The 14,983-nt window shown below is 45.5% G+C and overlaps 1 protein-coding gene across 1 annotated transcript in view; it reads left to right on the forward strand.

Moving 5' to 3' along the window:
* ASPSCR1 (ASPSCR1 tether for SLC2A4, UBX domain containing) overlaps nt 1-14,983 on the forward strand; it is a 78,570-nt gene that overhangs the window by 40,135 nt on the left and 23,452 nt on the right. The window contains exons 10-12 of the mRNA XM_044295902.1: nt 8,848-8,914; nt 8,997-9,059; nt 10,631-10,683. Of these exons, the coding sequence (XP_044151837.1) occupies nt 8,848-8,914; nt 8,997-9,059; nt 10,631-10,683 (183 nt within the window). The remainder of the gene's footprint in view (nt 1-8,847; nt 8,915-8,996; nt 9,060-10,630; nt 10,684-14,983) is intronic.

Below are 14,983 nucleotides of genomic sequence, written 5' to 3' on the forward strand. Positions count from 1 at the left end.
ACAAAATTCCCTCTCCAAGACACGTAAGAATATTAACAGACAACACTACAGTCGTGGCGTACATAAACAAACAGGGGGGAACCAGAAGTCGCTCACTGGCGGAAGTGTCAAAGGGCATTTTTTGTTGGGCAGAAAGAAACCTTCTGTCCCTTTCGGCGGTGCATATCAAGGGGGAAAAAAATGTGGTGGCCGATTATCTCAGTCGACACCTCTTAAGGGAGGCCGAATGGTCTTTAAATCACCGCGTCTTCAGCCAGATCTGCCGAATGTGGGGGACCCCAGTGTTAGATCTGTTCGCCACCAAAAGCAACAAGCAGGTCAGAAAGTTCTGTTCCCTCTCGCAAATGGATCACCCGGTATGGCTAGACGCCCTCTCCAGGCCGTGGCCAAGACAGCTCCTTTATGCCTTCCCTCCATTCAGCCTCATTTCAAGGGTCCTGGTAAAGGCTCAGGAAGAAGGGGTCCACGTAATTATGGTGGCCCCCTTCTGGCCAAGAAGGGCTTGGTTTCCACTCCTGCTCAGACTGTCAGCCGGTGTTTATTGGACACTGCCATCAATCCCGGACCTACTCCACCAGGGACCAATAAATCACCCCAGTGTAAATCAACTCAGTTTGACGGCCTGGAATCTGAACGCCTCCTGCTAAAACAGAAGGGTCTGTCGGACGCAGTCATCTCCACGATGCTCAAAAGCCGGAAACCGGTAACTTCCCGGATCTACCTGAGAACCTGGAATGCTTTTTTGTCCTTCTTGGGAAGTGTAGATTCTCCTGATGTTCCTCAGGTCCTCCAGTTCCTGCAAGCGGGGCTAGAAAAAGGCCTCCGTCCATCAACTCTGAAGGTTCAGATTTCCGCGCTCAGCGCCTTCCTGGACGTAAAACTAGCAGATTCCCCTCTGATCAAACGGTTTTTGAGGGGGGCAGGAAGAACTTCGATCCTCCCTCGTCCAGTGGTTCCTCCCTGGGATTTGGGCCTGGTTCTTTCTGCTCTCACTACTCCTCCGTTTGAGCCAATTGATGAGATCCCTCTAAGGCTCCTCACCATGAAGACGGTTTTTTTAGTTGCCATAACCTCTGCCAGAAGAGTGGGGGAAATTCAAGCTTTCTCTTGCAAGCCTCCCTATCTTACAATTCTGGATGATCGTGTAATCCTCAGGCACTGTCCAGCCTTTCTCCCAAAGGTGGTATCCAGATTTCATCGTGAGCAGGAAGTCTCCCTACCCTCTTTTTTCCAGTCTCCTTCTAATGATTCGGAAGATACTCTCCATAATCTGGACGTCAGGAGATCAGTCCTTTCTTACCTTCAGGCCACTAAACCGCTTAGAAAATCGGACCATCTCTTTTTACAATTCCAGGGCCCTAATAAGGGGCAAGCGGCTAGCAAGTCAACCATAGCTAGGTGGATTAGGAACATAATATCCTCTGCCTATGTTACCAAGAACTGTCAGCCGCCGGAGGTACTAAAAGCTCATTCTACAAGGGCAGTAGCCTCATCCTGGGCAGAAACGAAGGCAGTCCCTCTGGAACAGATCTGCAGGGCCGCCACATGGGCCAACCCTATGACTTTTTTTCGGCACTATAAGCTAGATGTAGTAAGGGATCAGGACTTGTCCTTTGGTCGTGAGGTCCTATCTAGTGTGGCCCCCCCCTAATATTGATTACTCTGTTAATCCTCCTGTGAATGCCGTTGTGGAGGCGCCGGGGAAAAGGGTAAATTACTCTTACCGGTAATTGGATTTTCCAATAGCCTCCACAACGGCATTGGGTTCCCTCCCAAGCTTTAAATGTAAATGAATGATGTAATTTGTTTACTATAATATATAATTTGTTATGCATCACTTCTGTGTCCTCTCTTATTGACTGGTAAGGTAAGGGGAGGAGGCTCCTTAAATCCTGTGCTTCCTCGTTGTTTCCTGTCCTGGAGGCGGGGACACCCTCCTGTGAATGCCGTTGTGGAGGCTATTGGAAAATCCAATTACCGGTAAGAGTAATTTACCCTTTCTGTTGGGCAGGGTTTATAGCATTGCCCGATGTGTTGCAATCAAATCAAATGTGAGCTACAGATGTTTCCTCTATAAAGTGCTGAAAGAGAGGCCTGCGGATATTGAGCAGCATATTATACATGCTTAGGAACGCTGGAAGGTCCCATTGTAATGAGCACAAGTCACCTGCTGAGAAGTACATGAGGCTCGCTGCAGAGCTGCTACTGTCTACACACAGGTCTCCTATTGTCTGGTGCTCCTGTGTACACAGTAATCATATTGAGTGGGGGGAATTTGATTTTAGTTTTTTTTGGATGGCGGTCACTAACCCCATTGGGGAAGCATTTTTTTCTGTACATTTAAAAGGTATGTATCACCTGTCATTTTTTTTTGCCAGCTAAAACCAGATATTGAGATTTACCTTATTTTACAAGTCAATTTTTATTTTCTGATTGGTAATTTCTTTATTCTACTGCCTGAAGATGATTAGGAGAGAAGACATCTTGCCTGAGCTGCTGTTCACAGCATTTAGAGATATGGTTTATAGCAGCTCCAAGGTCCATAGACACAATGGTCAGGAGGGGACCTCATCTAGGCTCTGTGACCTGTGCAGAGGACATTGTACAAGGAGAGAATAGATAAGCTCTGACAATCACCTACTGTGAATGGTGGATCCTCTATCTATCTATCTATCTATCTATCTATCTATCTATCTATCTCATAACTATGGGGAAGATATATCAAATCTAGTGTAAAGGCAACCTGGCTTAGGCTGCTTTCACACTTGCGTTTTGGGCGGATCCGTCATGGTTCTGCAAAAACGGATCCGTTACAACAATACAACCGCATGCATCCGTCATGAACTGATCCGTTTGTATTATCTGTAACATAGCCAAGACGGATCCATTGAAAGTCAGTGGGAGACGGATCAGTTTTCTATTGTGTCAGAGAAAACTGATCCGTCCCCATTGACTTACATTGTGTGCCAGGACAGATCCGTTTGGCTCAGTTTTGTCAGATGGACACCAAAACGCTGCAAGCAGTATTTTGGTGTCCGTCTCCAAAGCGGAATGGAGACTGAACTGATGCAAACTGATGCATTCTGAGCGGATCCTTTTCCATTCAGAATGCATTAGAGCAAAACCGCTTGTGAGAGCCCTGAACAGATCTCACAAACAGAAAACCAAAACGCCAGTGTGAAAGTAGCCTAACTTGCCCAAAGCAACCAATCGGATTCCACCTTTCACTTTTCATAGCCCCTTTGGAAAGTGGAAGCTGGAGTCTGATTAGTTGCTGTGGGGAACTAAGCTATCTATCTATCATCTATCTGTATGTCTATCTCATATCAATCTGTCATTGTAATGCTGCCTATGATGATAATGATGACTGCTGAAAAGCAATCTGTACAGACCAAAAAGTGGCGCCTATTATTAGACTTAGCGACCAGTGCCAAAACTGCAGGATTCTATTTTTTTTAACATAGATAATGACATGGGAAGTTAAAAATAACAGATCAGCAAAAACAGTTTAAATGTTTAACATAAAATTACCATTTGCCTTCCGCATTTTGCAGACCGCACATGGCCGGCACTATTATAGAAATGCCTTTTCTTGTCCGCGGCTGCTGACAAGAATAGGACATGTTCTATTTTTTTTGCGGGGCCGCGGAACGGAAGTTTTAATGAGTCCGCATCCGTTCCGCAAAATTGCGGAACATAGTACATAAGGCCTAAAAAAGACATTTGTCCATCCAGTTCTGCCTGTCATCCTGCAAGTTGATCCAGAGGAAGGCAAAAAAAAACTGTGAGGTAGAAGCCAATTTTCCTCACTTTAGGGGAATAAAAAATTCCTTCCCGACTCCAGTCGGGCAATCAGAATAACGGATGTGGACCCAATTTGCCTACGTGTGAATGGACCCTTAAGGAGCTGCCAGCTTATTTGCCCTAAGAACAGAATTGGGCATGCTGAGCTCCAGTCTCCTTCCTCCCATGCTGTAATGCAGTGGTTACTATTGGGATTCCTGTATGTGCCATATTGATACAAACCTAATTTTTCCTCCCTGGAGCTGTCTTTTCTTTCTTCTCTTCTCTTCTCTCCTCTTTTTTCTTTTCCTTTAATACCCTAATTTGTGTGTTATTTGTCCGTAACGTGATCCAAATTCCAAAATTGTGAGACTGGTTGTATCAGTCAGCCCGAGAGTGCGACTGTAATCGTCGGAGAGCGCACAAGTATGCTTTGATCTGGGTTTAGTGGAGAGTTAGTATTTACCTACTAAGCACTTCCCGTAATTGAGGCAGATACTGATTATTCCTTGATGGATAACGAGCGAATCTTCAGAAGAAAGAGGTTATTCTAGGAAACAGAGCGGGGGTTCACTTCTCCAGGGAAGGAGAGCTGAGGGTTAGTGAAAAACCATGGGCGTCCTGCGCTGCCTGTGATCTCTCCCTGATCCTGTCATTGGTGGCGGAGGTGAGGACATACACATTGGCCCTCCATTACTGTGCTATTGTGAGCGCTAGAATTCTGCCACGTCTTATATTAGACACATTTATTATTCAGATGTGCCAAAAATGACTTTGTCTGACATTGTCAACCTTTCCCATAAACCCTCATTCTGGCGCTAAAAAGTGGCACCGTTTAAACCAAGTTGGATAAGACTAGGGCGACACAATATTTTTTATGATGACAGTCAATGGTGTCATGCTGTGACTGCACAAACAAGTTGGATTTCTGTGTGACTGTAATCATATAAAATGTTGCGCGGTCCACTGGTTGTGGATGCATTGCTCTACCCACTTTCCCTAAAATCAACACCATTATGAGTGTAGATGCCTTGAAGGTCTTGCTTACGTTTTTTAATGATTTTATTTTTTCACTGATCCAATTCAGTTAAAATGTCAAGTAAGGAAACGTTGCAAATAGTCTGGATCAAATGTATCCTACTGTTTTCTGTCTACATCGATTGTCTCCAACCTGTGGCTCTCCAGCTGTTGCAGAACTACAACTCCCCGCATGTGACTGTTGGGGCATGCTGAGAGTTATAGTTTTGCAACAGCTGGAAAGCTGTAGGTTGGAGACCACTGGTCTGTAGCATGCTTACAGACTACAAACAAACCTTGTGTAGTGTAACCCAGCAGCAGTATGACAGAGATTTGACTGCAGGATCTGACTACGCACATGGATTTATTGTAGTCGGTAACCATGACTTAAGGCCCAGCGCCATACATGTACGGCGCAAGGTCCGTGGGGCTCTGGGTAACGATCGGGGGGGGGGGGGGCACAGTAGTTGCGGCACCATGCCTGCTCTTACTGGCTGGGTAAGGGCAGCATTGTGCTGCACCGCCCCCTGCAGCTCCAAGCGCTGCGATTGGCCGATCAATGAGAAGGGCACATCGCAGCACAGGAAGCTGTCAGAGGGATCGGGGAGGTTCGGGAGGAGGTCAGGGAAGGTGGCAGGTGCTGAACAAGTCCAGTCACCTCCGAGGTGAGGCAGGGGACACCAGTGTTTTGGGTCCCCTGCCAGCGTTGCCATTGGCTGGAACAACGCTCCAGCCAATGGCAGCGCTACGGCTGCACAGGAAGAGGCAGAACTTCCCATTCTAGCTGGTGACTGCATGCAGAGAGGTTCTGTGCTGCTTGATGATACTTGTGGTGCACACCACAGCGATTTAACCCCTTTCCTGCTGAAAAGAACGAAGAAGAAAGAAGAACATCTGGAATAGCAGCACCGATTCCCCAACCCCCCCCCCCAGATCTCTAAACCACACTCCATCCCTGTCCCCTAAGCAAAAAATTGGGGTCTGCTAGTAATTTTTCATTTTTACAAATGTGTGCTTTGAAATCCTTTCTCTAGTATTTCTGCCTTCTGTGGGACACTTGTTTGCTGAAAAGTACCCTTTCCACCACTTAAAATGTTTGTACGGGGGTGCTCTTTCAGAAATGGGGTCGCTTCTTGGGGTTTTTCATTTCTGGGGACCTCAGGAATTTATTTAATGTGACATGGCACCTAAAATCCATGTCTGCCAATTCAGGCCTGTCAGCAAAATTCATATATTGCCGTTTGCCTGCTGTGCGCCCATACAGCAGACTACAAGCACATATGGGGTATTTTCTGAATGGGTAGAAAATGGGGAACACAACCTGGGGTGCATTTTCTCTTTTAACCCCTTGTGGGAAAAAAAATTGGGGTCTGCTAGTAATTATTATTTTTTCCACAAATATGTGCTTTGAGATGCTTTCATAAGTATTTCTGTCTTCTGTGATTCACCTGTTTTCTGAAAAGTACCCTTTCCACCAGTTAAAATGTTCGTACGGGGGTGCTCTTTCTGAAATGGGGTCACTTGTTGGGGTTTTAGATTTTTGGGGGGCCTCAGGAATTTGATGTGGCAATGATCTGATACCACCCATTGGACACAGCACCGTTCACTTCTGATATAACCTGTCAGGAACATTTCTCCAGGCACTGTGAAACCGGTATCAATTATTATGGTGCCTAATAGAGCGATTTGTTCTCCGCTGATTACTCCCATCGTGTTCCTGCCCACATCGTCCTTTCATGTAAGATTTGTAAAGATGTTGTTTTTTTGCTTGTGTGAATGGTTTCCGTCTAGACAGGTTCACAATCACAAAGACATAAGAAGATAATGACGTATACCATCATATCAGTATCATACCCATCAAATAGGAAGGATTAATCCCCGTACAGGCATGCCAGGGTCATGTAATCTGCTGGATTATCCCTTCTGTGGATTTTTGGCCTCCGGCAACACAGTCCACCCCTTTACGATTTGGACCTGAAACCTTTTTGACGATTGGCCCCATCCTGACATTACACAGGGAGGCTGGCAGGAGGATATGTGTGTGAATTCACGGTGACAACCAGCAAGGCGGCTGTTCACTCCCACAGGGATTGTCTTTTCCGGACTCCTGGATAGCAGGTCTACCTAATCATAAATTACTACATAAACCCATTTTAGGGTAGCAGGGTGACACCCCCATGTAGAATCTGCATCCCTCTGCTTCTAGAAACATGATTATAACTAGTACCCAAATGGACTACTTAACAGGGAATGCACCTGATGCACCAAATTTTGATTTATTATATGAGAATATTGTTTTTGTTTTTTCTTGTTTATTTGTGACGCCTTTACCTAAAAAGCTGGCCCTGCACATATAGGTTAACTGTAAAAACAGCTGTCTTCTCCACATCCTACACAAACACGTTTGTCTCTCCAGTAAGTGTGCATGTTATTTTAGTAGGGAATAAGCGGCTTCCAGACAGCTCCGATGCCGCTTATCTCTTATTTAAAGGGGCTATAAAGAAAATGAAAATACTAAATATTTATTTATTAAAAATATATTCCCAAATACCTTTTAATTAGTTATAATGGCTTGTTTTGTCTGGGGAACAATCATCAGGAGATATGAAATGGCCGCCGTCCTATTAGTACACACAAAACCTGTCCTAGTCACACAGGAGGACAGATTACTTCAGAACACTGAGCTAAAGATCTGCCTCATCCTCCTCTCTGCTCTGACATGAAGTACAGAGAGGAGGTGGGGATGTGGATCATGAGCAGCACCACTTGTATGCAGTTTCCATTACCACAGCCCGACATTACCACAGTCTGTCCATCCTCATGTCACCTCATGAACTCCATTCCTACAGAGATTCAGCTGAAGATCTTATCACCTGTATTCATGATCATAATCCCTGACAAGTAGAGCAGAGAGGAGGATGAGCCAGCTCTGTAGCTCAGTGTTGTGAAGTAACTTGTTCTCCTGTGTGATTAGGCCAGATTTTGTGTGCACTAATAGGACGGCAGCCATTTTATTTCTCCTAATGATTGCTCCCCAAAGAAAACGAGCCATTATTACTAATGAAAGGTATTTGGGAATATATTTATAATAAAGTAATGTGTATTTTCATTTTCTTAAAGGGAACCTGTCATCATCTTTATGCTGCCCGTACTAACGGCAGCATAAAGTAAAGACAGGTGAGTTGATTTCAGAGGTCTGACATTTATAAGTTAAAAGTAAGTGATTGCTGAGAACCAACATCACAATAATTGCAGACCGGGCCTGGAAAAGAGTCCCGGCCACCTGAGAAGAGTCCTGGTTATTCATAGATTCCTGCCCCCCTGCAGATGACTGACAGGCTTCTACCTAGTTTTCTCTCTAGAAGAGAACTGCCAATCATCAGCAGATGAACGGGGAGAGCAGAAGATTAGGAATAACCAGGACTCCTTTCAGGTAGATTTGACTCTTTTCCAGGCCTGGGCTGCAATGATTATGAGGCTGGTTCTCAGCAATCACTTACATTTAGCTCATGAGTGACACACCGCTGACATCAGCATTTCTGTCACTAATTTATGCTGCCCTCAGTACGGTCAGCATAAAGTTGATGACAGGTTCCCTTTGATCCCCAGAGAACCCCTTTAAAAAAAAAAAAAAAAGTTTCTTCAACCTTCCTGACCCTGTCTTTCTCTGTTAGGAGAACAGGCAGGATTTCAGCATACATACTCGATTGTCAGCGGATTAACACCACACGCAGAAGGACTTGCCAAGAAATGTCTAATGTGTACTGTATGGCCATCTTATAGAGCCGCTGCCGCTATTGTATGTAATGTAGAAGAGCCACAGAGTCACAGAAATCACCAGTCCAAAGACAGCTCTGTATGTAGGATTAACTCACTAGTTGCTGGATTTTATAACTGAAATGACACCTCTTGTAAAACCATTGCTGGGATTCCTGTACCATGTATGATGTTTTCCCCCCTATTTATCTGCTCTAGAGGCCGAATTGTGGCTACTAATCTAGCAGGGCAGACCATCCTCTTATGACTGTTCTGTGATCACTTCCACAGGTCGTCCTCCGTGTCCTCTTCCCAGACCGCTATATCCTGCAGGGCTTTTTCCGTATATCAGAAACAAGTATGTGATGAGCTTTCTGATCATTCTTCCTCCGCACACAGTTCACACTACTGAAATGCTGATTCCTTCTTTTCTTATGCAGTTGGTGCTGTGCGAGAGTTTGTGTCAAACCACCTGGAAGAAGCTGGGACCCCGTTCTACCTATGTATGTCATTACCATAACATGTGCTCCTAACACAGTCTGCTCCTGTACTGATATAGTGCTGTCATTGTGCTGTGACAGAAACCGCGACTGTCAGACTTCCACCTCGCTCTTGAAGGATCAAGATCGTCAGAAAGACTGTGATAATAGATGGTCATGGAATTAAAGGCTGTATCACATCAGCCAGTTGTCGGGCAGATCATCGCTGACAAGCGTTCGTAGGAATGATCGTTAGCGATGATCTGCCTGTGTAATTCTACTGCCGAGTGTTTACTCGTTCATTGGGCAATCGCAGTCTTTTAGCAGGTTTATCTCGCTTACTGGCGGCAGTCAAATCACGGTCTTACCCCTGGCAGGTAGAGCTGTTTAATCATGGTCTGCTGCCGGCAAACAATGATTCAGTATGTGGAGAAGATCGCATGTAATATCAGCGATCTCCTGCACTAATGAGCAGGCGATTGCTGGGAAGGAACGCTTTGTTCCCGACAATCGCCTACAAAATCTCTAGGTCTAATACAGCCTTTAGGTTTATTAGTGACAGGCATGGGGCAGTAGAATAGTTGTGCACTCATATAACAAGAGTGTGGGGGGGACTACCATAGGAAACATAACATGTCTAGAAAATATAAGGAAAAATAACACTGAAAATCTAATCTGGAAAGATTTTTTAGATGGTATTTTGCTCTGGTGTAGTGACCAGCTGATCCTCATGGGCAGGGACGCTGCTCTTACCCCTGGCAATCAGCAGATACCATCATGTCTGACAATAAATACACCAGCTTCTGCAGGGGAGATGTGTTACCTGTGTTCATGAATGGCCAGTCACATAATACGGGTGTGACTCTGACAGAGCACCCCTCCGCTATGGTCCATATAGGAGGGTCCTGAGTGGGGAACCCAATTTATGATGTCAGTATAGTGTAAAAGGGCATATGGACAGGGGTCATCTTTGTGAGACAGCCCTTCAGTATAGTTCCTCATGACTGTGACGAGAAGTGCATGAGTTGGAATTCCATAATTTTATTATCAGTTCTTGAAAGGGGTATGAACCAGTTGTTCCCTATCTACTGGATACAGTAGAACTGTTAGATTTGTAGAGGTCCGACTGCCGGCACCCCCACAGATTATGAGAACAGGAGACCTGAGTCCCCCATTTAAGCATGTGCAACACCGTACCATTCATAGTCTATGGGAGATGGCAATACGCTGCACTCCACTAACCACTGGTAGTCCCATAGAGATGAATGGAGCGGTGGTGGGCGTACTTGGCTAGCGCTTAATTTAAACGCAGTACACAGGTCCTCCATTCTAGTGATGGGTGGTTGTCCCAACGGGCAGACCCTCCCCCCCAACAATGTCACATTTATCCCCTATTCAGTAGGTAGGGGATAACTTGTTCTAACTGGAATACCCCTTTAAGCCACATAAGCGTCCATGCAGTCCATCTACTGGGTTACAGAGAATTTCTTGTTCCCTTTCTTGCTCAGCAGTAACCCCTGTTGGAGCAGCAATTTTTGCGTCTAAGGATCTATCATTTTCTTGTAGTAATGTGAGGCTGTTAATGTTTTTTCCAGTTATTACTCCTCCAAGAACTGAGCTGAGTGATGACACCCTTACCCTATTCCAGGTGAGTGAGACTTCAGATGTTACTGTCTCCGCTTTATAAAATGTTGAGTAGGCACACATGGTTTATCTCTTCACTCGGCCATACCTTGGATGAGCAAACCAGAGGAGACCTATTCTGCCGAGAGGCCAGATAAATGCACCCTCACATTATACAGCCGCACTATAGCTCTGCACTAATCTTATAATAGTGTATTCTGGAAATTGCAAGAAGGATTCTCTAAAATATTTGCGCCAGGATTGGGTGAGGGAGATATGTGACAGCATAAATTGTATGAAAAGTATGAACAAACCTGTAACCAAGATGTATGGAGCGTGGAGGGGCACAATTAACACTGCGTTAGAAAAACTCCCAGTGTATATGCCAAAATTATCTGTACACCCAAGTCGCCCAATGGAATGTCCTTTTAGCTTCTGTTGGACCCGTATGTGTTGGTATAATTTGTTACTGATGTATGGAATACGCAGTCTGCTGTGCTATACTATAGAGAGAGTCATGCAGTAATAACATGTGTCTGTGGGCAACATGTGCCGCCATACTTTGTCATATATTGGAAGTAAATGTTAGGAAATCCTCCCAATCGAAACCTCCATCATCCACCCACACAAGACTATAAGGCCTCTTTCACACGAGCGTGGCGTTTGAGGGCCCGATAAGATGCGGGTGCGTTGCGGTAAAATGCACGCGAGTGCAAAGCGTTTTAATGCGTTTTGCACGTGCGTGAGAAAAATCGCCATGTTTGGTACCCAGACCCAAACCATCACTGAAGTTCAGGTTTGGGTTTGGTGTTGTTTAGATTTTATTATTTTCCCTTATAACATGGTTATAAGAGAAAATAATAGCATTCTTAATACAGAATTCAAAGTAAATTTGGGATGGAGGGGTTAAAAAAATAAAATAAAAAGAGTTAACTTACCTGCTCCATAGCTGCCGGTCTCTGTTCTATCTTCAGGACCTGGCAAAATCCTGTGGTGACGTCACTGTGCTGATCACATGGTTCATCACCAGGGTGAGGGACCATGTAATTGGACCATGTGATGTGACGTCACCACAGGTCCTTAGCCAGCAGCTCAACATTACAGAAGAAGACAGAGATCCGCAACTACGAAGTAGACTCGGTGAGTTAATTTGTTTTATTTTTAACCCCTCCATCACTATTTCACTTTGCATTCTGTATTCAGAATGCTATTATTTTCCCTTATAACCATGTTATAAGGGAAAATAATACAGATCGGGTCCCCAGCCCGATCATTACCTAGCAACCATGCATGAAAATCGCACCGCATCCGCACTTGCCTGCGGATGCTTGTGATTTTCACGCGGCCCCATTCACTTCTATGGTGCCTGCGTTGCGTGAAAAATGCAGAATATAGAGCATTCTGCGATTTTCACGCAACGCACACGTGATGTGCACAGCCCCATAGAAATGAATGGGTCCGGATTCAGTGCGGGTGCAATGCGTTCACATCACGCCTTGCACCTGCGCGATATACTCGCCTGTGTGAAAGGGGCCTAAATCATAAGTATGTAAATCAATCTGACAAACCATGAGCGGCTAAGTGATACGTCAGCGCAATCACTAGATAAGCAACTGGTAGATCTCTTACAGGTCCTGAGGAGATAACGTTCACAGGGCCAGTGATCGGGCAGACACGTGCTTATACGAACACTCGTTCCTGCTTGTTTGATGGCTGATCTGGTCTTTTACATGGGCATAAAATATGCTTAATCATCAGCACCACTGCCAGCGTGATGTAAAGTGCATGGGGGACAAATGATCGTAGTAATGATTGTTCATCCCCATTCATTCAGTTTCCATCAACCTTTCCCCGCTGCACCTGTGGAGTGAAGCATACTTTCCTGCTCCCTGCCTCTGTTCTGGCTTTTACCATTCCTGGCGCTCGAGTCCCTGCTTGTCAGCTTCTGGAATGGACAAGGGTCATGTGTTCCACTGCAGCCAATGACATGTACCCCAAATGGCATGTCACTGGGTCACGTGACCCCTGTCCATGCCAGGAAATGACAAACGGAGACTGGATCACCGGGAAGGGAAGCAGTTGGAGCTGAGCGGTGCGGAGCAGGCAAGTAAGCTTCCCTTCACAAGTCCAGCAAAGGAGGGGGGACCTAAAAATTTTTAAAAGGTGAACAATCCCTTTAAGTGATTGACAGTCAACTTGCTTTTTTGTTGAATGGTAGTCAATATGGCCACGCATCAGACTGTGTAAAAGGACCCTTATGCTCGTCGTACACTAGAGGTTTTCAGTCTTTCTCGGTAGGTTTGTGAAGGTTCTGATTCTGGATGACAGTGTTAAAAAGACAACTTGACATCCCAGGCTTACGACTCTATCTTACAATGACCAAAAGAACCTGAGGTCTCGCACCGTACATATGTAATATAATGAGGGAGACTGACAGGCGCAAGCCATGCTGGATGACAACAATCACTAATATACGGCCGAGGAATCACTTTTTTTGCTTCCTTGAGTGCAAAAAATACAGAGAAATTTTCACGTGAAAGCCAAAAAATGTTCAAAATGGCGAGCACCTTGTACAAGTGCAGGTTGTGACCTAAGACTCTGTTCATATTACCTTTGTGATGTACGTTTAGCATGTATGCTGGGAAAGCTCTTGACATACAGTACATGGACAGCATGTCCATAGGGTTACCTGAGCCTAACAGAGGGAAAGCCGCTTGGACTCGGCATGGCTGGTATAGGTTGGACACTCCAGCTGTGGATGCAGGGTCTTCCCCGTGTGTCCCTGCCGGTCATCCTCTATATGACCAGTGTGCAGTGCGGGTCTTCCCATCCTCCTCTACAGTAGTAACCTGAGCCCCCTGCTTGTGTGCTCAGAGTAGGTTCCTGGGAGGAGAGGGGGCTCTGAGCTCTTGGCAGCTTGTGAAGGGGTCTTTCTTCTCTGTAACGTCCCGGCAGCGAAGCCTCTCCTGCCTCAGACTTTCATCTTGCTGGCAGCCCTGTTATTCTTGGCTGGCTTTCCATGACTGCTGTTCCTAATAGAGGCGCTTCCACTGAACCTTAAACCACTCAATAAAAGTGTCACCGGTGGAGGGACGTCCATCCCCGGGGCTCGGAGGGCAATAAGACACATCCTGTCGTGAGGAGGATTGTGTATGTTGGGGGAAGAGGGTACTTAGATCTGAAGGAGGGCCGCTGATCTGTATACTGACACATGACTGCAGCCCCCTGGTGCTGGCTGCTTATTTTACATGTGGAAAAGTTATCAGCCTTTTAAGCAGGGTTTAATCAGAAGGAAGTGAGTCGTATAGATGCCCTCCTCTATAACCCTAAGCGGAACGAGTCCATATGTTTTATTGCATCTGTCAGATACTTGCATTGTGTAGATTAGAGCTTCTGAAATAGTCTCTACTTGGGATTCCCTTTTGAATACATGGTGATGCCAGGTCCTCACCAGTGGACAAAGACTAAAGCACAGTGCCCCTATCGTATCGTAACCGTATCAGCGACAAATAAATACTACAGTGCAGTTCCCATATTACCTCTATATCGCCTGCAGATACCACAGTGCAACACCCATATTACCTCTATGTCACCTGCAGATACCACAGTACAGGGCCCATATTGCCACTGTATTATCTCCAGATACCACAGTGCAGTGCCCATATTACGACTGTATCATCTCCACATACCACAGTGCAGCGCCCATATTACCACTGTATCATCTCCACATACCACAGTGCAGCGCCCATATTACCACTGTATCATCTCCACATACCACAGTGCAATGCCCATATTACCACTGTATCATCTCCAGATACCACAGTGCAGTGCCCATATTACCAGTGTATCATCTCCACATACCACAGTGCAGCGCCCATATTACCACTGTATCATCTCCAGATACCACAGTGCAGCGCCCATATTACCACTGTATCATCTCCACATACCACAGTGCAGCGCCCATATTACCACTGTATCATCTCCACATACCACAGTGCAGCGCCCATATTACCACTGTATCATCTCCACATACCACAGTGCAATGCCCATATTACCACTGTATCATCTCCAGATACCACAGTGCAGTGCCCATATTACCAGTGTATCATCTCCACATACCACAGTGCAATGCCCATATTACCTCTGTATCATCTCCAGATACCACAGTACAGGGCCCATATTACCACTGTATCATCTCCACATACCACAGTACAGGGTCAATATTACCACTGTATCATCTCCAGATACCACAGTGCAGCGCCCATATTACCACTGTATTATCTCCGAATACCACAGTGCAACGCCCATATTACCACTGTATCATC

This window comes from Bufo gargarizans, chromosome 6, assembly GCF_014858855.1.
Source record: "Bufo gargarizans isolate SCDJY-AF-19 chromosome 6, ASM1485885v1, whole genome shotgun sequence".
Taxonomy (NCBI): domain Eukaryota; kingdom Metazoa; phylum Chordata; class Amphibia; order Anura; family Bufonidae; genus Bufo; species Bufo gargarizans.